The 24433-nt window shown below is 39.3% G+C and overlaps 1 protein-coding gene across 1 annotated transcript in view; it reads left to right on the forward strand.

Annotated features, from left to right (window-relative positions):
- LYPD6 (LY6/PLAUR domain containing 6) overlaps positions 1-20064 on the forward strand; it is a 142890-nt gene extending 122826 nt beyond the window's left edge. Inside the window, exons 4-5 of the mRNA XM_055262096.2 lie at positions 14771-14901; positions 17129-20064. Coding sequence (XP_055118071.1) covers positions 14771-14901; positions 17129-17296 — 299 coding nt within the window. The 3' untranslated portion in view covers positions 17297-20064. The remainder of the gene's footprint in view (positions 1-14770; positions 14902-17128) is intronic.
- Positions 20065-24433: the final 4369 nt, after the last annotated feature.

Genomic DNA, 24433 nt, shown 5'->3' on the forward strand with positions numbered 1-24433 from the left:
GGCAATTTTACAGTTAGAATATAGCCCTCCAATTTTTTTTCATTTATACAGGAGTCTCTATTGTCTCTCTGAATCTCATGGGGACCCAACGCCTTGCAATTTATTATGGCTTATCTTTTAACATTGTTCTTTCCTTAGGATAGAGAAATCAGTACCTTATCCAGTGTTGGCCCTTGACACTTACCTTTCTGGAGAATTCATTTGTAATTTACAAAAAGTGCTGGTTACATTTTATCCAACACTTCTGGCTGCTATGTAATAAGATGTTTTTCAGATGATCTCTCATCATATTATTGTCATATTGCTAAGTGAAAGTCTTAGATATCCTCCTTTTTAAAAGTAATTTTAAAGTAAAGTTGAATATGCATACCGCAAAGTGAAGAGATCATAAGTGCACAATTTGTGAATTTTTACAAAGTGAACATGCTGTGTTTCCACCCACATGAAGCAATAGAACCCCAGAGGCTGCTAGGGTGCCCCAGTCATTATACTCCATCCTCAAAGGTAACAGTGTTGAGACAGTTATCATTGAGCATCATATAGGTGGAGTTGTATAGAATGTACTCCTTGCTTTCAAACACTGTGAAATTCCTCCATGTCTTTTTGAGCAACAAAGTCATGTTTTCTCAGGGATGTATAGTAGATCATTATATGAATATACCAAAATTCATCCATTCCACTATTGAAGGACATTTGGATTGTTTCCAGTTTCTTAACACTATGAACATTCTTCTGCATGTCTTGTGGTACGTGTTCATATGCGTTTCTTCTAGGTCTTTCCCAGAAGTGGGATTGCTAGGCATGGGGCATGTAAGCGTTGGCTTTACTAGATACTGCCTGACCGTTTGCAAAATGACGGTACCACTTATAATCTCACCAGCAGTGCATGCAAGTGCTAGTTGCTGCACAATCTTGCCAGCACTTCGTATTGACAGAAACAATAGAAGGTAGAAGTTAACCAGGTGACATTTTTAAAGTGCTGAAAGTAAATAACTGGCGTCCTGGAATTCTATGTGGGGACCATCAGTCTCGCTTCTCTGAACCTCATTTCTCCTGCGGCTGCCCTGCTAGCTCTGATCTCCTGTTTGTACTCCTAGTCCCCTTGAGACCGATGAAGGTGCTGCCCTACTTCTCTGCCCCTTAGCAGAGCTTTCTGCTTGGTTTCTCAGCCTCTCCACCTGTGCAATTTTTGAATCAGCAAATGCCTCGAGGGGAGAACAGGTATAGAATGTCAGGCACCACTCAGGGGGCTTGTCTTTTCTCTGGTACCTTGCTCTTTAAATCCAGTCTACAATAGCAGTCCTGTGCTTTCACACAGATTTTTGTGGTTTACATTTTAATTGGCTATTTTAATTTTATTCTGTTTCTTGGTAAGACAATGTAAGCCATCCCATTTCAGCTGGCATTATAATTCTCGGAATCAGTCTTAGAACTTTTCTAGCAAGTTTTTTTTTTTTTTTTTTTTTTTTTTTTTGAGACTGAGCCTTGCTGTATTGCCCAGGCTAGAGTGCAGTGGCACGATCTCAGCTCACTGCAAGCTCCGCCTCCTGGGTTCATGCCACTCTTCTGCCTCAGCCTCCTGAGTAGCTGGGACTACAGGCGCCCGCCACCATGCCCAACTAATTTTGTGTATTTTTTGTAGAGATGGGGTTTCACCGTGTTAGCCAGGATGGTCTCGATCTCCTGACTTCGTGATCCACCCGCCTCAGCCTCCCAAAGTGCTGGGATTATAGGTGTGAGCCACCACGCCTGGCCTCCAGCAAGTTTTTAACCTAAAGTTCTATCAGCCTATACAAGACTTTTTTTCGTACACTGAGAGCATCTAACCTTCTCCAATTCACAATGTTTTGTCCAAATATATTTTACAAATCCAGTTGCCTCAGCTGGGACGCTTCCATTTGATGGTCTGCCTTATCACTTTTATCCTGACCACTGTTCACCATAAAGTCCTGTCTATCCTCACTACCTTTGCATACCTTCCCAACTGCCTTTTTGGAGTTGGCCTTGGTAGTAAGTACATTGCCTCCTGAATTTCAGTGATTAGTTTTAAAAGAAGTTCCTCCAGTGAGAGGTTGATTAAGAAATGTGGATGAATATTTTTTAAAAGAAAATAGGGAAGTCTCCATTTGGCAGCTTCCTCAAAAGGTGCTGACTTCAGGGTAGGGGAGACCAACCAGTTATGATTCAGTCAGTTTGATGAGCATTTATTTGTTTTTAACTTCTGCCTTGAGGAATTTTTTACTTGGGACAAGAGGAGAAAACACATCTTTTTAAAAGATCTATAGAGAATAATTGTTAAGAGCAGAAAAGCCAAAACAATAATCTGGTGCCTGAAAGCAGAGACTGTAGTAATTACTAATTAGGATAAGTTTTAAATAATTCAGTTTATCTGCGACTCAATTTGTAGTTCATCCTTTTCTTGAGTCTATTTTCTTTCATCTTGGGCTCTTTTTATCTTTCACTTTCAATTTTACTGAACTTTGAAGTATAATATACATACCGAATAGTAAATAGCGCGATGGGCTTTCACAAATTGAATACTCCATGTAAGCAGCACCCTGATTAAGAAATGACCAGCATCTTAGAAGCCCCTCGCATGCCTGTTTTCAGCCACTTTTCCTACCACCAAGGCTCGATGTTATAGACTGACTTGTGTGCTCCCCATTTTTCCCCCTACCTGCTCTCTAATTCTTATGTTGAAGTCCTAACCTCTAATACCTCAGAATGAGATCGTATTTGGAAATAGTCTTTAAAGAGGTAATTAAGTGAGGTCATTCAGGTGGCCCCTGATCCAGTCTGACAAGCGTCCTTATAAGAAGAGATTGGAACACAGACAGGAACCGAGGGAAGCGGATGTGAAGACACAAGGAAAAGAGAGGCCTCAGAAGAAACCAGCCTTGGCCAACGCCTTGATTTTCAATTTCTAGCCTCCAGGACTGTGAGAAAACCTTTGTTTAAGCATTCATTTGGTGGTTTTTTTATGGCAACCCTGGAAACTGATATAGTTACCCTCCTAATTTCCAGTAGTGTAGGTTAATTTTGTCTTACTGGGTTCTTTGTAGAAGTGGAATCATACAGTATAACTCTTTTGTGTCTGACTTCTTTCACTCAATATTATGTGAGATTCATCCATTTTGTTAGATTTAGTTGTAATCCATTCATTCTCATTGTTATGTGAACAGATACTATAATTTATTCATTCTGTCGCTAATTGACATTTTTACAGCGTGTTTGTATGAATAGTTCTTCTATGCGCATTCTAGGACTTATCATTCCTGTTGGATGTATGTTGAGGAACAGAATTTTAGCTTCATAGAATACGCATAGGTTTACTTTTAGTAGTCCTGGCAAATAATTTTGAGAAGTCGTGGAGTATATGAAAATTGCACTAGTGGTAGAAGTGTAGTATTATTTCTCTTTTAAATTTGATGAGACTATTCGAATTCAATGGAAGATATGTTATAGACATCACAGAACTAAATTAAAATGTTTTAATTTGGTTCACCTTTGAATGGAAGAGCTCAGCTAGATATATTCTTCCTACCCATCCATCTCTGCTGGTAATACAGAGTTTATTAGAGATTAAATGCCTGCTATTGTGTGCAATGCCCTGTGTTACATGTTGGAGGGAATGCAGACACCAACAAGAATGGGCCTGATTCTCCAGATTATAATGTATAATACAACAGTAGATCTCAACCAGAAGCAATTCCCTCTTCCCTGCCCGAAGTATATTTGTCAATGTCTGGAGACATTCTTAGTTGTTACTGTTGGCAGTGACATTGGCATCTAGTGAGAAGAGGCTGTTGGATGCTGTTAAATGTCCTGCAATTCACAGAGCAGTCTGCCCAAAACAAAATTATCTAGCCAAAAATGTCAGCAGCTGAAAGCTCCCGTTTCTGGAAAGATGGAGTGGATGTACTTTTCTATTCCTGCTGCTAAGTACAACAAAAAATTCTGAACATTATTTATTAAAAAGCAAACCAAAAACATGAAAAGACTCTGAAAGGTGTAAAGAAAATGACAGACTAGGGACTTCAAGACTCAAGGAACAACACAGCGCTGAGTTCACTAGGTTTTCTTTCAGTCTCACATATTCTAGACTTGAAGCTAAAGAAGTCAACATCCTGAAAATGCCATAGGCACTGGCAAAATAACCCCCCAACAAAAGTTTGCTCTCTAGCAAAAGGACCAGGAAGGAGGAAGCCTAGAAAGATAATTTTTAGACAATAGCTGCTCTACTGCAGCAAAACACTATGGAAAAAATTGTAGCCCCAATCCCATACCAGCAGAGGCTGAATGGAAAGCCTTGACTTCATCCTCAGTAGGCTGTAATGAGATGTCCCAACCTTTCTGCTTGGGATTGTATCAGAGAAGGACAAGTAAAGGTGACTTTTGTCCCTCCCCACCAGGCAGTAACAAGGTCTCTTCCACAGTGTCAGTGGAGACCGTGTTAGGGAGCCTAGACTTTCACCTCCACCAGCAACAATGAGATGCCTCTACTTTCCCCTGACCAAGGTTGTGTCAAAGGAGGCTTAATGGAGAGTCAAGACTTCACCCTTCACCGCCACGCATTGGTATTGAGGCTACAACACATCTCTTATCCCATGGCATCAGTAGAGGCTACATGGGAAGCATTAATGAGGCACTCTTACCACTCTCAAACAGGGAGTATAAGATCAAGAGTGTCCTAACATAATAACAATATATCCAGGCTTCAGTAAAAAAAACCACTTGTCATACCAGGAAGATCTCAAACTGAATGAAAAATAGCAATCAATAGATACCAACACCAAGATAAATAGAGATGTTAGAATTATCTGGCAGGGATTTTAAAGCAGCCATAATAGAAATGTTTCAGTAAGTAATAATAAACACACTTGAAACAAATTTTAAAAATCTCATCAAAGAAATAGAAAATATAAAGGAGAACCAAATGGAAATTGTAGAATTGTAACATAATGTACCTAAAATAAAAATCTCAATAGATGGGCTCAACAGCAGAATGGAAGGAACAAAGGGAAGAATTAATGAATTTGGAAAATAGAGCCATAAAAATTATCCAATCTGAACAACAGATAGAAAATAGGCTGAGGGGAAAGAAACCTTTACAGAGCCTCAGAGATCTATGGAGCTATAACAAATGTTTTAACACTACATCATCAGCGTTTCAAGAGAACAATAGAAAGAGGGTGAAGCTGAAAAAAGTACTCAAATAATTAGCAGCTAAAAGTTTTTCTAAGAAGCTGAGCAAACCCCAAAGAGGACAAAACTAAAGCAATCCACACAAAAACACATAATAGTCAAACTTCTAAAAACAAAACGTCTTGAAATAGCAAGAGAAAAAGAACATCTGATATGAGAAACATTAGTTGAATGAAACGTTTTCATCAGAAACTATGGAGGCCAGAAGTCAACAGTACAATATTTTCCAACTGTTAATAAAAGCTATCAATGCTGAATCTTATATTCAGAGAAAATATCCTTCAGGAATGTGAAGAAATTAAGACATTTTCAGGGGAAGGAAAACTGAGAGAATTTGTCACTAGCAGACCTACCTTAAAAGAATGGCTGAAGGAAGCTCTATATGCAGAAAGGAAATGATAAAAGAAGGGAACTTGAAACATCAGAAAGGAAGAAAAAACTTAGTAAACGTACTTTATACTACAATGCAGTACAACAGAATGTCCTTCTTCTCTTGAGTTTTCTGAATTATGTTTGACAGTTGAGGCAAAAATTATAATGCTGTCTGATGTGGTTCTAAATATATTGTAGAGGATTATTTAATACAATTATATTATGGCAAGGCACAGTGGCTTATGCCTGTAATCCCAGCACTTTGGGAGACCAAGGCAGGTGGATCACCTGAGGTCATGAGTTCAAGACCAGCCTGGTCAGGTTGATGAAACCCCATCTCTACTAAAAATACAAAAATTAGCCAGGCTTGGTGGCAGGCACCTGTAGCCCCAGCTACTTGGGAGGCTGAGGCAGGAGAATCACTTGAATCTGGGAGGCGGAGGTTACAGTGAGCCAAGATCACACCACTGCACTCTAGCCTGGGCGACAGAGCAAGACTTCGTCTCAAAAAAAAAAAAAAATTATTACAAACAAGTGAAGGTATTAGGGCATAAAAAGAGGTAAGTTTTCTACACTTCACTTTAATTGGTAAAATTATGATGCCAGCAGGATGTGATAAGTTTTGCATATAATTTAATACCTAGCACAACAATTTTTAAAAGATATACTCAAAAGCACTGTAGATAAATCACAATGGAATTCTAAAAAACGTACATGTAACCCATAGGAACGTAAGAAAAAGAAAACAAAAAAAGACAGCAAACAACAAAATTTGTCTTACCATATCAATAACTACCTTAAATGTAAATGGCATAAATATACAAAATAAATGAAGTATTGACAGAATATGTTAAACCATGACCCAAATAGATGTCATCTGTAATAAATTTACTTCAAAATAATTATATAAGCAAATTAAAAGAATGGAAAAAGATAATATGGAAACATTAATCAAAAGACTTCAGTGCAAACAAAATTACCAGAGGCAGAGAGGAACATTATAGCATGATTAAAAAAAGCCAATCCACTAAGAAGGTATAGCAATCTTAAGTATATAAGCATCATATAACAGAGCTGAAAAGTATGTGCAACAGAATAATGGAAAGGAGGAATAGATAAATCTACAATTATAGTTGGAGACTTCAACACCACTCTTTCAAAAACTGATAGAACTACAGAAAGAAAATCAGCAAAGATATAGAAGAATTCAACAGCACCATTAACCAACAGAATCTAATTGACATTTACAGAACACTTCATCCAGCAACACCAGAATATACATGGTTTTCTAGTGACCATGGAACACATACCAAAATAAACTATATCCTGGGCCATAAAGTAAACCTCAACAAACTTTTAAAAATTGAAATCATACAGAGTGTTTTCTGACACAGTAGAATTAAACTAGAGACCAATGACAGAAAGATAAAAGGGAGATCATCAAACACTTGGAAACTAAACAGTGCACAACTAAATAATCCACAGATCAAAGATAAAGTCTTAAGGGAAATTTAAAAGACAGTGAACTGAATGAAATTAACACGTATGAAAATTTGTAGGACACAGCAAAAACAGTGCTGAGACAGAAATTTATAGCACTATATGCACATATTTAAAAAGAGGGAAATCAATTCTCTAAGCTCACACATCAAGAAGATGAAAAAGGAAGAGAAAAACAAACCAAAAGTAAAACAAAACAAGACTAAGCAAAAATCAGGAAATAATAATGATAAGAATAAAATTCAATGAGAATACATATACTAAAACATTTCATTGTACACCATAAACATATACAATTTTTTTCAGTTAAAATCAATGGAGAAAAACATTAAGGTACTAAGAAAAGGAAAATAAGGGAATAGTATGAACAACTCAAAAACATAAGTTTAACAAGTTAGATGAAATGGACCATAACTCAAAAAACAAAGTACCACAATTCACTAAAAATTATATAAATAGTCCTATAACTCCTAAGAAATTTTTTTTATAACTTAAAAACACCCATAAAAGAACTCTTCAGGCCCAAATAATTTCACTGGAGAATTTTACCAAGTTTCAATAGAGGAATTAACACCAATTCTACATAAAATCTTCCAGAAAATGGAAGACAAGGGGGAATACTTCTCAACTCATTTTATCAAGCTGGAGTTAACCTGATACCAAAACCAGACCAACACAGCACCAAACAAACAAAAAAAAATACAAAATTCCAATCTATTATTTTTTATGAATATAGACACTGAAGTTCTTAACAGAATATTGGCAAATAGAATATAGCAATATATGAAAAGAATTATGCACCATGAAAAAGTGGGGCTTAGTCCACGGATGCAAGGCTGGTTTAATCTCTGAAAATCAACCAATATAATCCACAGTATTAATAGGCTAAAGATGAAAAATCACATGTTCATATCAACCAATGTTAAAAAAAATTGGCAAAATTAAACACCATTTATGATTAAAACCTCTCAGAAAAACAGGAATAGAGAGAAACTTCTTCAACTTGATAACATCGATAAAAAACCTACTGCTAACATTATGCTTAATGGTAAAAGACCGCATGCATTCCTGCTAACACAGAGAACTAGGCAATTATGTCCGCTTTCACTACTTTTATTTAGTGCAATCCTGTAGGTTCTAGCGAGTGCAATAAGACAAGAAAAGTAAATAAAAGACATACAGATTGGAAAGGAAAATACGACTGTCCTTTTTCACAGATAACGTGATTTCTATGTAGAAAATTCCAACAAATCTAAAGAGAATTCCTGGAACTAATAAATGAGTTCAGCAAGGTCATAGGATATAAGATAAATTGAGAACTCAATTGTGTTTATGCTGTCAATTAACATGTGGACACTGAAATTGAAAATATACCATTTATATATACCATTTGAAAATATACCATTTAAAATACAGCATTATATTGCTCAGAAGAATTAAATACTTATAGGTAAATCTAAGCAAAACATGTATAGGACTTGTAAGCTGAAAATTACAAAACATCAATGAAAAAAATTTAAATAAATGGAAAGACCATGTTCATAGATTGAAAGACAGCATAGTAAAATGTCAATTCTCTACAGATTGTTATATAGGTTTAACACAATTCCTGTCAAAATCCCAGGAAGATTTTTTTTTTTTAGATATAGACAAAAGTGTTCCACAGTTTATATGGAAAGGTAAGAAACTGGTATAACTAAAACGATTTTGAAAAAGAAGACTAAAGTGGAAGGAATCAAACTACCCTATTTCAGGATTTAACATACAGCTGTAGTAATCAAGACTACGGTATTGACAGAGAAATAGACATAGATCAATTAAACAGAATAAATAGACCCTTAAAAATATGCCCATCTAATTTTTAACAAAGGTGTAAAAGCGATTCAGTGGAGGAAAGATAGCCTTTTTAACAAACGGTACTGGAGGAACTGGACATTCACAGGCATAAAATGAATCTCAGCCTAAGTCTCACACCTTTTACAAAAGTTAAAGTGAATCATAGACTTAAATATGAAATATAAAAACACACAGTATTTAGGAAAAAATAAAAGAAAATCTTCATAAATCTAGGGCTAGGTGAGGTTCTTAGACTTAATACCAAAATCATGACTCATAAAAAAAATAATAAATTAGACTCCATCAAAATTTAAAACTTTTTTGCCCTGCACAAGACCCTGTTAAGAGAATGAAAATGCAAGCTATGAAATGGGAAAAATATTTGCAAATCACATATCTTGACAAAGAACTGCTATCTAGAATATATGAATAATTTTCAGAACACACCAGTAAACAAAATACATAATTAGAAAATAGGAAAAATATGGACAGACATTTCACGAAAGAAGATAACCAGATGGCAAATAAACACATGAAAACATTTAACATCATTAGCCGTAAGAGAAATGCAAATTTCAAACATGAGATATTACGATACTTCTATCAGAATACCTAAAATAAAGAATAGGAAAAATGCCACATGCTAGTAAAAAGGAGGAGAAACTAGATCATTCAATACATTGTTGGTAGGAATATAAAATGGTACAGCCACTCTGGAAAGCAGCTTGACAGTTTCTTAAACAACTAAACATGCAACTACCATATAACCCAGCAGTTTCACTTCTGGTCACTCATACAGAGAAGTAAAAACTTATATTCACACAGAAACCTCTACACAAATGTTCATGGTAGCTTTAGTAATAATATCTCTAAACTGGAAACAAACCTGGATGTCCTTTCAGTGGCTGAATGGTTAAACCAACTTTAGTACATCTATACTGTGGAATACTACTCAGCAATAAAAGTTAACAAACTCTTCAAAATTAACAAACCCAGTGAATGAGACTGAGTGAAAATGCCCAGTTCCAAAATATTACATGTTGTGTGACTCATTTATATAACATTCTCAAAATGACAAAATTATAGAAATGCAGTACCGTTTAGTGGTTGCCAAGAGTTAGGGAAGGGTGGGGGCAGGAGGGAAGAGGGTGTGACTATAAAAGTTCAACATGAGGGATCCTTATGGCTGTGGAGAAGTTCTGTATCTTGATTGGGTTAATGTCAATATCACAGTTGTGATATTATACCATAGTTTTGCGGTTGTTACCATTTGGGGAAACTAGGTAAAAGGTGTAGAGGATCTCCTATTATTAATACTTACAAATGCATGGGAATCTACAGTTATCTCAAAATAATAGGTTAAATTTAAAAAAAATTAAAAAACAAAAAGTCAATTGTTTTGATCAGGAACCGTGATCTAGAAGAAAAGCCAAATATCTCAAATCAGAAAGTTAAGAAGGACCGAGGCAGCATAGAGAAGAGAGAAGATTAACATTGACCTGGTCGGGAGGAAGATCAGGAAGATTTACAGAATTTATCACATTTGGATTGAGCCTTGAAGAATATCAGGTGTCCAGGAGTAGAAGATAGGAAAAAATATGCAGACCATGCTAAGGATACACAGTTTTCATCATACATGGTCAAAAGTTGTGGTACTGTGTCTCAAGGTATATACGAGGCAATGAGGAGATAGCTTGGAGCCTTCATCAAGGAGAACTGTGAGTAATGAGGGCTGAGTTTCAAATGCCAAGCTCTGAGTTAGAAATTAAATTAATTGATGATTCTATCAGGGAAGTGCAGTTACTCCAATGCATTTGACACACAGCTTCAGGAGCAGAGAGAGCAGTGGCCTATTCCCAAGCCACTCAGGCAGACCAAATAAGCCTAGTAATTCAGCAATCAGGATTCCTTCACAATTAGGTGGCATTCATGCTTTTGTGCGTGGTGAGTTGCATGTCAGAGACGAAGAAAACAAGAAACAATGAGGTCCGGAATTGAGGAAATGGAAAATGGAATGGAAAAGACCAGATGGATAATGGAGACATTTCAGAAGACTTGGAGACTCCCAGATTAGGGAGAGAAGTCTGAGCTGATTCCAGATTTCTAGTTCAAGTTACTGGAGAAGATGGAGGTACAATATCCCAGGAGGTCCCTTCCTGAGATAGACACATGTGAAGATAAAAAGATGCAAGGGGGAGGGAGATAATGCGTTGGGTTGAGACACATTAGGTGTGAGGTGATGCTGAAGTGTCCAGAAAATAGTTGGTAATTTGGTTCTACAGTTCAGGAGAAAGAGTCAAACTGAACACATGGCATGAGAAGTTTGATGAGGCCACTTGAGTGAGAAGAGGTTCAAGGACTGAACACGGGAGAATATCGACTTTCATATTAGGGAAAGTGTTGAAAGTGGAGAGAACAGAGATTAGGAGAACATCTGGAAGACAGAACTCTGAAGTCTAGGATGGAGAGTCCCACAGATGAGATTATCCATAGTAGAGTCCCAGAGTCAGAAAGAGATCCTACAGGGTCAGACATGGGAAAAGGGCATGGAATTTGATGTGCAGGGAACAGTCGTTGTAGGGGAGTAGTGTGGCAGATGGGAAGAGCTGTGTGAACAGTAAGGAATGGGGGCAGGGAGAGAGCAGGCAGCTGCGACTGGCCTCTCATTTTTCAATATAATTCGTAATATTACTATTAAAGTATTTTCCTCCCATTAATTTTCTTGCACCTGGACAATTATTCTCTAGTGTCATTTTTATCAACCTGTATGTTTGTGAAGAAACTAAAACAAGCAGAACCATGAAGAATAATTGAGTGGCAAGAAAGCCTTTTATAAGGAAGTTGGACATTTGGAATGTCTCAATTCAAATCATGTTATGTATGTTTTGTTTAAATATAGTTTCTGTTATTAAAAACAATATTGGTGGGCAAATGAAAGTTTGCAATTTAGCTTTGGATTGCTTTTAACTTTCAGAACTAGATTATGAACTCTGTGTGCATGCGTGCACATGGGTGTGAATTTCATAAAAATTATATTTTCCAATTGTTGATGAAGTTCGCTTTCCCATTTCTGATTTTAGTTGAATGCCTGTGAATCTAATAGTAAAAGACTTTTGTTTCACAGCCTCTGGGAATACCATGTAGTTGCAGAATATGAGATTTTAGAGACTGAAACTAACCTGGTGGAAATTCAAATTCATCTTTTATCTTTTAGATAAAAGCCTTTGAAATCCTTTTAGTGTGAAGTTATCAGCAGGCTTGATTCTTATATTACCTCATTATTAACCCAAGGAGTTTTCAAAATGCATGGAGAACAATGCTCTGTGGCTGAAACTAGGTTTTTATCACTACTCCAGTCCAGTGATAAGCCAAATGTGGCCCACCTCGTTCTACTTGGGAAATTCTGCCTGCTTACCCCATTATACCTTTGGAGATCACGAGATCACAACACATATAGAAGGTTCTCATAAATTGTGCACTGAAGAACCTGTTCAACTTTATTTGAGCATTTTCAAAACTTCTTAAACCACGGGACCTTTTTCCACATTAACATTTCATAACTCACCTAGGGTTTTTGTAAGATAAGAAGTGGAATAAATGCTTTTGAAGGATTGATGCTTCAGCACTGAGGTCTGTACTGCTGGAAGTGATGGCAGTGTTCTCCATATATTTTTGTTTCATGGATTGGACTGGGTGAAGTACAAGAAAAAATTCTTACTGCACTGATCTCCCTTCTACCCCCAGAATGGCAAAAAATCAGCTTATTAAGTACTAAGGTTTTGCATGTTTTCCTGAAAAATTATTTTTATCAGTTGTTGCATCTACTTTCATTCAGTGGAATATGCTCTCCATTATGTATAAGATATTTTGTTAAAGATAGAAAAGTATGAACAAAGAAGTAGTCATATCAAGTTCACCAACTGTTATTTTAAGGCTTACTTATAAAACAGGATAATTCACTACTTGGGGGAAAAGGCTAATTTCCAAAACTGCAGCTATGTAGTGATTTACTTATTCCATAAGCCTATGATCTTATCTGTTCGGATTTACATTTGGAGCAGTAAAACCTCTGGCAGCTGCTCCTAGCTGTCTGCTTGAAGAGGAGACAGGAGATAAGAACATTCCTGATTTTATTGCTTTCTAGAACATTTGAAGTTGGGGTGAGGGTGGGAAAGATGAACCTATTGTGACCATAAACGTCCATCGAGTCTGATACCAAAGAAGTAAACCAGTCCTCTTAGAAGACGCAGTAAATCTCCCAGGCCACTGGCATCCATTTGTCAAAACCTGTTAAGGCTTAAAAAAGAGGAGAGCTGCTGCCTCTTCTTCAACAGAAAAGCAATCACACCAATGTTAAGATAGTTTAGGGCTTTGGGAGAATTATTGCCAGGTAGAAAACTTTCAACTATTCTTATTGTGAGCTCCCCAGATGACCTTACCCTACTCCCAAAGAGCTCCATAGGACCCTGGGCAACCTTGGAGCAAGCTTCAGCCCAATCCAACTAACAATTCCAGCCGGGATGCAGTGTGGGACAGCATTTAGGGGAGGGTGTTGACACAGACTCTGCCCAGGCACACCCACCAATAGCATCACCCCTGGGAAAGTGGCAGCTCTTAGTACAATTTAATTGGAGACCATTTTGGATTCCTGTCAGGTGAGGGTCTCTAAGAAGACTGTTAAAACCTTGAGTTTTGATGACTTTCAGGATGTGTGGATGGGTCTGTATTAGCTCATTCTCAAGACCTAAAATTTTCTTATGCTTTCTTCTTTGGATATTAGTTCTTCAGTTAAAAGCTGCCAAAATCATGACAGAATCTGGTGTGGGGGAGGAATTTTTATTGCCTGATAATCTCATAGGAGGTCATAATTCCATATTAGCCACTAAATATCTGAAATGTATAAAGCATGCAAAGTTGGGTCCAAGATGTGGATGAAAAACAGCTCGGTGACATTTCTTAAGAATTATTCATTTTCTTTTTTAATGTGAAAGTAAAGCAAGAACATTCTCCTAAATCCCAGGCTTAGAGAGCTGAACATTGCCTGGAGGCCTTAAAGAATTACATTGACAAAGCCATTTTTCTTTAGTTTTTAAATTACACATAAAAAGTTCCCCAAAGAATTTTGGAAGAGATCTCAAGCTTTCCGATTCATTAGATACAGAGGGACCTCTGGAAACTGCCATCATGGTCTTCATCTGTTGTCCCAGGAAGACACTGAAATCACGCTAGGGAGAAATGAAGCTCCTCAATTTTGGAAAAATGTTCATTATTGTTTCAGTCTTCGTCTATAATGCACCCCGGACCCAGCTATGCTCATCGGCACAAGGTTTTAAATTGTTCTGCTCTTGTGAATAGCTGCTTCCCCCCAACATACACACACACACACACACACACACACACACACCAGCCACTGCTGTAGTGTTTTATCTCCTTGAGGACTACTGTCACCTGCCTAACTCACTTTAACCCTGAGTTCTTTGAACCTCTTTGTCCTTTCATCTTCCTTAAAATTGCTATGACTTATATCTCCTAAATCATCCCCCCCAAAACACTCATCCCCTAAAAATAAAAATCAGTCCAGTGGCAAAATATGTTGAAAGGCAAGGAGAAACCAGCGTGTCTTGGTTTATGGGAATAATGCTGGGCAGAGAAATCAATATTCTTTGAAGGCTGTCCTCCTACCGTGGCAAAGTGGAGCTCTCCAAGGTCTTTGGGGTTGGACATAAGCTCAAAGCAGTGCACATCTTACGTGCTATTAGGCCTTTTCTGGAATGATAATGCTGACACTCCAGTTATTTTCCTTTTAGGCAGGTTGGGCCAACATTTCCCATGTCAAATATATTTTCTCTGTTGACAGAGACCAGATACTGCTACACTCAGCACACAATGGAAGTCACAGGAAACAGTATCTCAGTCACCAAACGCTGTGTCCCACTGGAAGAGTGCTTATCCACTGGCTGCAGAGACTCCGAGCATGAAGGCCACAAGGTCTGGGCAACAGAGCAAGTGACCAGTACTACATAGCCAGCTGCCTTCTCTTCAGACATCTGCCAGTACTCATGAGCAGATTCTTACTCCCCCATGAAGGCTGTCTTTTGACTGTCTTTCTGCTCTGTGAAAAGACGCTTCCTTTCCTGTTTGCTCTAAAAGAATACACATTTATACCAGAGCATAGGACAACTGATACAAATTGTGTAAACACACATCAAGAGGGTATTCAGTGTTATTTTAAACCCTTTCTTCACTCAGAGGAAAGTAATAAAGCTAACAGAAGAAAGAGGAGCAAGGGACCAGTTATGTCCATCACAGTGAAGCTTTGCAGATATACCCAGTTCATTCATCACAGGAGGACCGAGGCAATTCAGCTTTGATAACTTTCTGTAAAGTAGGGCTCATGTTGTGACTGGGCTGTCAGTTTGGGGAGGGTCTCCATTGGCTCTTGAGTCATTTGATAGGTGATGAGAGACCCATCTTGTGTGTTTGTTTAAGCTTCACCTGGCACCTGTAGAAGCCTGTATATGGAAACACGTGGTGCCTGTATACAGAAGCACTCAGTGTAAAATAAGCTTGGGAGGCAGCCTTGAAGGGGCATATAAAGAATCACAGAAAGGCAGCCTTGCCCTCTATACATGTCTATATGCTGTCTATACGTGTGACCTAAACATATCAGGCTTTGGCCTTTATTTAGCAGCTGAACACTTCTCCTGCAGGTGGCCTTCCTGGTGGTTTGGGCAATGTCCACTCTCAATACCTGGGAACAACACTGTCAGTAAGGGCTTATTTTTCTTAAGAAGGCAGACACCTAATTTTCAAGCAACCTCTTGAATACACTAATTATTAAAATTTTAAATATAATCTGCCTATTCTGCTCCTGGTTCAAAATGAGTAAAACCAAAGGCTTCCCCTGACCTCTCCAGCAAATTGGACTCGATTCTGAGGAGTTACTGTGGCCTCTTTACTAAGGAGAAAGTTAAGGATTAGAGAAGTTGGGTCATATGCTCGGTCACACAGCTGGTAAGTGACAGGCACAGAATTCCAACTCACCTCTGGTTTGGAGTCTACCTCCGCAACATTATACTGTCTTCCTGGCACGTGTCACTGTGACTAAAGACTCAAATCCCTGCAGGAAAATGACTGTATAGAATATTATTAATAACCATCCTATGAGTAGGAATCATCTGGGAATCTTGTTAAAATGTAGTTCTAGGCTGGGCGCGGTGGCTCACGCCTGTAATCCCAGCACTTTGGGAGGCCGAGGCGGGTGGATCACGAGGTCAGGAGATGGAGACCATCCTGGCTAACACAGTGAAACCCCGTCTCTACTAAAAATACAAAAAATTAGCCGGGCGTGGTGGTGGGCGCCTGTAGTCCCAGCTACTTGGGAGGCTGAGGCAGGAGAATGGCATGAACCCCGGGGGGTGGAGCCTGCAGTGAGCCGAGATCGCGCCACTGCACTCCAGCCTGGGCGACAGCAAGACTCTGTCTCAAAAAGAAAAAAAAAAAAAAATGTAGTTCTAATTCTTTGTCTGGGGCAAAGTTTGAGATTCTGCACTTGTAACAAACTCCCAGCTGATGCTGGAGCCGCTGGTCTGTGCGTTGTGTAGCCATATGCCCCAAGACAATTTTTGTCACTAGCTCTGTGGGTTTATTTCTTTCTAATGATCCACGAGTAAGGTGGTGTAAAGCAGGAGTAACTGCATGAATGAAGACCCTTCAACATTAACTCACCCAATGAGAATGGAGACACTTACGCTAACAGTTCTATGAAAGTCAATACTCAAGTTTAAATTACCCGGGTTGTTGCCACTTGACTCTCACTTGAAAACTTGGCGAATGAAAGCTTACCCTCTCTTCCTCAAGTAGTCAGAAAGAGCCTCATGGAAAAAGAAGGACGAGTTTCATTATTCCCATTTTAAGGGTGAAATAACTGAGGCCCAGGAAGGCTACACACCTTTCTAGGAGTCATATGGGTGGAGGGTGTCAAAAACAAAACCTAGATCTCTTGAAGTTTGGCCTGGGGAGTTTTCATGTTGACCAGGTTGCTTCTAGAAGAAATATTATCCCCAGCCTTCCTGAACACAGAGTTGGCATCTCCTTTATAGATGAGGTAATTTTTACTTGCATCTTGCCATGTGGGCGACAGTGCCTTCAAAAACCCCGCCTCCTTCCCAGACATGCTGGCTTCTCATTATCTTTTTTTCTTCCTTTCTTTCAGGTCTGCACTTCTTGTTGTGAAGGAAATATCTGTAACTTGCCACTGCCCCGAAATGAAACTGATGCCACATTTGCCACGACGTCTCCTATAAATCAGACAAATGGGCACCCACGCTGTATGTCAGTGATAGTGTCCTGCTTGTGGTTGTGGTTAGGGCTCATGTTATAGCGGCTCAATGGCTCCATGTGTTAATAGCAATCCATGGGGATCTTGATGGTCCACAGTCCTGCATGAGTCATTGGCCTGACGGTAATTACACGTGAGATACAACACTCTTGGAGGTCATCACAGCCAAGCATTGCACTTACCATGAGGAATAAGTGTTGCTTCATTGTAGCCATTTTGAGTCTAACCGAGACTCATCAAAGCCTTCTGTCAGTACAGCCCAAGTTCCATACCATAAACCTTTGTTCTCATTCCAAGAAGTAGTTCTGCATTTATCGAGATCTGGGGTTCTTAATTTGGAAGAATACATGCATGAGATGCAGTAGGTCCTGAGACTCTAAGATATTAGGAGTATGTTATAGGGGCATGTATAGATGTGGGCTTTTCAGGAGAAAAGTAACCATTGGTTTAAATATAATCATGAGTTCATTTGTAGCTTTAGAATTTTAAAACATTGACTCCAAACTGAATGGACTATTTCCTTGGAAATTCTGACTGAGTCCCTGGAAGAATAGTAATTCCAACAATTCCAGCCATTTGTTCAATTAATTTTCCCAACATTCTTCTCCCAATGCTGGGAATCACATTCCCTCTGTTCTGTGCAGAAGACAAAAAGGCTATCATAAAAGTTCGTTATATTTGTGGGGGTGCCTGGAGGAGGATTTTCCTCAACTTACAGGAGCCAATGTCCATAAAGTGGCTGTGTTATCCCTTCATATAATTGGTGAGATCGGCCTTCTCCTTGACTTGGCACCTAATTATGCTTCATGAGATCCTAGATTCCATCTGAGTCAATTGTGTCCACAGTCCCAAACCAAGATGGAGTTGTTTTCCCCAGATATGGGGTTCTATTCAGCCATAGATAATCTAGGCAGAGGATTTCAGAATGAAAGGAAAAATGTGTGGAGATTAGTCCTAGTTCATACTGAGGGCCGACTAAGTGGCTCAGCCAGCTTCTTACTCCATCTGCAGTTCATACTGCCAAAGAGCTCCCACTTCCAAATCCCCAGCGACTTTATGGAGAAGATTCTGCGTTAAATTGTCTTTAGAATGATAGGGAAGCAAGGCATAATATGCGACGATGAGGAGAAAGTAGACCAGTGAGGTGATTGCAAGACTAACAAGACTCAATGGGAAGTTTCTATTTCTTTTAGATATTGCTTTTGAAGTAGATGGTAAAATTTTTGTCACCCTTCCTGTATTTTTTGTACCCCAAGTTACAATTTTTCTTCTTCCTTGTAAATAATTTAAACAGTATTTATTTTTGTAAGGCATAACTAGAAACTAAAATATATTCTAAAAAATTCATTATTCTGAACAAAGTGATCAAATTATAATACATATTTTCAACAGTGGTAGAGCTTTTAATATATGTTTATTGAAAGTTATCTATAATACTTGCACCAGTGTTGAAAAAAGTTAACATGTGAGCAAGAGCAGTATGTTTGTCTCAAGGATTTTTCTCATGGTTTCCTTAGTGATGGTGTCCCGGAATTATTCAGGTGGTGACCATCACTGGTCTGAGTTTCTGTGCAGGGTTTTGGGGTGTGTTTTTGTGAAACTTGGTAGAACCATGGCTAACAAAGAGGACAGTGTTGTCAGGGTCCATCTGCCCTCCATAGAAAAATGTCTCTGGCTTATAAAATGAGACTCCCTCAGGGACTAAATATGAACTGACAGCAGTAACTCTGATACAAAATAATCTAAATTGCATCAAATGGCCTTAATTCAGAGTTTGTTAGGCTTATCAATATGTTGCTTTTAATTGGGGTGGGAAAGTAGAGGGAGAGAAAGCAAGACATTTATTAAGCACCTCGTATGTGCCAGGCACTATGCTAAGCACTTTACATAAGTTAGGATTAATCCCCGCAAGAATCCTATAAGAAATGTTACTAGTATTTACACTCTCGAAATGAAGGTACCAAAACTCAAACGCAATGTTGTGAAGCCGTTTCCTTCAGATTTAGGTTATGTGGGATGAGATGGGATTGAAGAGGAAAGAGAGGTGGAATTATCCCCCTAGGAAGACTTTCAGGCCTGACTTCATGGGAATTCATCCATCTTACCATGTAGAGTTTATCTCACCCTGCTGTTGCAGGATGCCATTTGCATGTGTCCCCAGATTAGTTTTTTCTTTGGGGAGTAGGGGTTTGGCTTCCTCATTCATCCCTCTTGCTAAAAGAGGAGATAGTTGATGTTGCATCTAAAGATGCTATAAGACAATGAAAATTTGATGTTGTGCATACCTACAAGTACCATTTTTGTGCATGACTACACTCCACTGACATCTTCCAAGTACTGCATGTGACTGAATAAGAAACAAGAAAGTGACGACACCAAAGCCTCCCTGGCTGGTGTACAGGGATCAGGTCCACAGTGGTGCAGATTCAGCCACCACCCAGGGAGTGCTTGCAGACTCTGCACAGATGTTGCTGCATGCATCCCATGTGCCTGTCAGAATGGCTGTGTTTAATTCTCTTGAAAGAAAGTGATTTGCTCACTATCCCCAGCCTCAAGGAGCCAAGGAGGAGTCATTCACATGGAAGGTCCAGGACTGGTCAGCCATCTGACTTTCCTACCACATTAAATTCTCCATTAAATCTCACCATTGGTAATGGCTTAAGTGTAAAGAGCCATGATGTGTATATTAAGCTATGTGCCACATATTTATTTTTAGACTCTCCACAGCATTCATGTCAATATGGGATTAATGCCTAAACTTTGTAAATATTGTACATTTTGTAAATCAATGAATAAAGGTTTTGAGTGTATCTTACCAGGCTCCTCCCTGCAAATGCACATGTCAATCAATGATTAATGCACCCAGGTTATGTACAAGGCACTGGGCTTAGTACCACAGGGAACTTCCTTCCAGAGGCTCGCTTTCTAGTTGTATAGACAAGAATACATGCATGAGAAGATACAAGACAATTCACCCATGCCAAATGATTCATACAGGCTGTTTTTTAAGTACTGCAGAAAATAAAAGAAGGAAAGACTACCAGACTTTTCAATGAGGTCTACAGCTTCCCAAGAGCGTGTCTTTGTTAAACAGGAAATATAAAAATTATGTGTGTGTGTGTATGTATATATATACCACCCTATTAACTATTTTTAAATCTTATTCTATTTTGGGGGTTGTGTTAATGATGATACACCAGAAAAGATTTTCTCTTGATGGTTTCTTCAACAGGAAACAAATATTGGAATAGTGTACATGTCATTTTTATCTATACAATGAATTTATTATATTTTTCTTAGTAAAGTGATAGACATTGAAAGCAAGCTTGAAAAATGTCAGCTTGTTGGTGATTCCTGATTATTCTTCTCCTCCTCGTTTTTTTGTTTTGTTTTTTTGAGACAGCAGGGTCTTGCTCTGTTGCCCAGGCTGGAATGCAGTGTCACCATCGTGGCTCACTGCAGCCTCAAACTCCTGGGCTCAAGTGATATCCTCCTGCCTCAGCCTCCTGAGTAGCTGGGACTACAGTATAGGCGTGTGCCACCACACCTGGCTAGGTTTTAATGAAATGTCTTGCAGAGACAGGATCCAACTATGTTGCCCAGCCTGGCCTCAAACTCTGAGGCTCAAGCAATCCTCCTACCTCAGCCTCCCAAAGTTCTGGGATTATAGGTGTGAGCCACTGCACCCAACCTCTGGTTATTTAACTACCTATGTTTTGAAATTTCCAGGGAAATCTTTTCCACAAAGTTGTATGTTTTCTCTTGGTCTGAATCAGTGACACAGTTGGTCACTGATGCTCCTTAAAGTGTGGTACTTACATGAAGATAGCTCCTTATTGCTAATCTCCGTGAATAGTTCTGTCTTTAATGTAAATGGTACTGCAGGTGGACTGTGCTTTTAGAAAATTTGATTTTGAAGATATAGACTTTCATATTAACTTAATGTGGGTTTTTTGTTTGTTTGTTTGTTTGAGACAGAGTCTCACTCTTGTCGCCAGGCTGGAGTGCAATGGCACAATCTCACACTTACTGCAACTTCTGCTTCCTGGGTGCAAGCAATTCTCCTGCCTCAGCCTCCCAAGTAGCTGGGATTACAGGCGTCCACCACCACGCCCAGCTAATTTTTGTGTTTTTAGTAGAGACGGGGTTTCACCATGTTGGCCAGGCTGGTTTCAATCCCCTGACCTCATGATCCGCCCGCCTCGGCCTCCCAAAGGGGTTTTAAAAGAAATTCTTCACTTTATAAATGTATTTCATATCCCTTTCCTAACACATTTTTGAGATTTTATTTACAAACAAAATTTAGGGCATACCAGCTCTGTAAAAGTTAGAAGTGGTGCCTTGGCTGTATCTTTTATCTGAAATACTTAGAGCACTTACAAATGTTTTTATAACTTTCCTTTAACTTACCTACTAGGAGTGAAGTACATGAAAACACTGAGAATCCGTTATGAATTCTCATTGTAACCAGGGGCACTTGAACCTAAAGATTCAGATATTTTTCTAAGATTGCACAGGAACTTGGGGCAGGACTAAGGCATGGACATGAAGCATCATGACTTTACCTTGGGGCACTCTTCACTGGAGTCTACTAAAAACGGGCGTATGATTTTTTTTAAAAAAATGTAAACATTTCTGACATAATTTGGTGTTACAAAACCAATGCAAATTTCCAAAATGTCTTTCAAATGAAGCCTTCACTTTCAGCAGTTACTCTCTAGCTATTTTTAAAAATTATGGCCTCTCTCATTAGCAATTACTATTGTTTTGCTGTTTATTATCTTTGACAAATTAGAAATTCCATTGCAATTGCTGGAATTGGATTGGGGGACCTCTACATAGCTGTATTTTAAACTGGGTAGAGACCTAAAATCTAGAGCCTAAGAAATTTATCTGGGGTCCTCTTTTCTATTACCCCAATAGAATGATTTTTGTATATGACTTTATTTGCAAAGCAGTTTTATATACCTTGCTTCAGTTGATCAGCATGACCCCATTTATAGCTTTCATTGCTAAAGCTTTGGAGTGGTTTTGGGAGGCCCCACTGGTAGTTTATACTAGGAGGATTTTGATCCCTGATCCGGGACTCTTTGTTCCACACACATGTCACCAGGGTGACATGCATAATGGCCTCATCCTTCTCTGGCACTTTTACTAGAAAGCCATTTCTCAGGTCACAAAGTTAGAGTGAGTAGAACCTTAGAAAACATCTGTTCTACCTGCTTAGATTTATACAGGAGAGAAAAGAACCCTGGAGAACTCAGATCATTTGTCTCTGAGAATGCCACATTGCTTTTGTTACAACTCATCAAAATGTCCCTTCTTTGATGCTCAGAGTAATTAAGACATGGCTGATAGAAAACAATTTAGAGGCCTCCTCTCCCTTTACTGTGGGATTGGCAGTCTCACGAGGACCATCATGGTAGTGAACGGTAGAGAATAAAAGGGCAAGCTTTTGCAGGACGGCAAGCTTTTGCAGCACAGCAAGCTAGCCTAATGGAAACAGATTTTTCATTCTAATATGAGAAGAAAAATATTCTGGGAAAATAATCATTTTCAGAATCATGGCCTAAAAAGGTAGAATGATGTGTCCAAATTAGACCGTATCAGTTATTCAGAAGTAGTTTTCTCGGGGTTTATGGCATGTCCCATGTCAGAAACTGGCCTCCCAAAACCGTGTGTTGTCTCTATGCTCAGAGTTCAGGCCTCCATTGATGTCCTCCTGGGGAGGTGACAGGGCTTGTGTTGTCAGAGTGGGGAAAGTGTATCTGAAAAGCAACTGTGTTGGATTTAGGCAAAATGAACAAAATGCCACCAGGATGTAGCCATGATGCAAAGAGAAGGGCTAAAAATAAGCCATGCTCTCAATAAATCCATTCATCTTTGAGAAGAATTCAGAATAGACTTAGTGTCTTGCTCTTCTTCCATCTACAGAGAAGCGTGACTGTTTGGGTCCCATGGAGTTCGCACCCAGAGTCTGAGCACATGCCATCTGCCTCCTCACTGGTGTGCACCTGGCGATGGCTACTGGTCCAACTTCATAGCTACCTGCTGGCTAAGCTTTCCCCTGACCCTAGCTTCTCCCAGCCATAAAGAAGTTCTATGAACAACGAGCAACCCACATCACACAGTGGCATGTGAAGACCAGTTGTTTGGGGAGAGGGATCACACTTGAGAAGCTTGGCACTGAGGTGCTTTGGGTGGAAAGGGGCTGAGTAGATGTCAATGGTGGGAGAGAACACTTCTGGACTCACTCATGACTCAGCCTGGCTCAGTCCTGGCACATGTCAGCACTGGGTTTATCCCTACCTTTAAAGGCTTTAAACACTCAAAGCGTTGGGCCCATCCTTGACTTTAATATGTTTAATTACTTAATAACCTTGTGCATGTTTTGCCACCGCCCTAAATACCAAGTGTGCTGTGTAGAGACACATTCTCCTTGATGCGAGACAGCCTGAGACCGCGTGAGATGTACCATCAGACCTCCCATGAATGCCCTTTCTTTTAAGTCAGATCATCTTGAAAAAACTGAAAGGTCAGCCAGGCGTGGTGGCTCACGCCTACAATCCCAGCACTTTGGGAGGCCAAGGAGGGCAGATCACCTGAGGTCAGGAGTTCGAGACCAGCCTGGCCAACATGGTGAAACACTGTCTCTACTAAAAGAACAAAAATTAGCCAGACATGGTGGCACACACCTGTAATCCCAGCTACTTGGGTGGCTGAGGCAGGAGAATCGCTTGAACCGGGGAGGCAGAGGTTGCAGTGAGCTGAGATTGTGCCACTGCACTCCAGCCTGGGTGACAGAGCAAGACTCTGTCTCAAAAGAAAAAAAAAAAGGAAGAAACAACAACCCTGAAAGGCCTATTTGGAGTATTTAGGAAAAAAGCATAGTGGTATGTTTCAGCCAGGCTATATCTGAGGATCTTAAAAACAACCAGAGGATAAGTCTGGCTTCTGATTAGAGGTGAGAGAAGACTCCCCAGGGAAAATAATATTTAATCCAATACTTGGAAAATGAGAAGGTGTCAGCCTAGTGAAAAGAGTCCCCTGCTCAGACAGGCATCAAAAGGTCACGGATGTGGAATTTTGGGAAAGCTGTGAGATCAGTCTTGAGAGAAATTGGTGATTAGCTGTAGGTAAATGTAACTTGCCAATAGACCCATCCATGATTAATTTTTA

Source organism: Symphalangus syndactylus, chromosome 22, assembly GCF_028878055.3.
Source record: "Symphalangus syndactylus isolate Jambi chromosome 22, NHGRI_mSymSyn1-v2.1_pri, whole genome shotgun sequence".
Lineage (NCBI taxonomy): Eukaryota > Metazoa > Chordata > Mammalia > Primates > Hylobatidae > Symphalangus > Symphalangus syndactylus.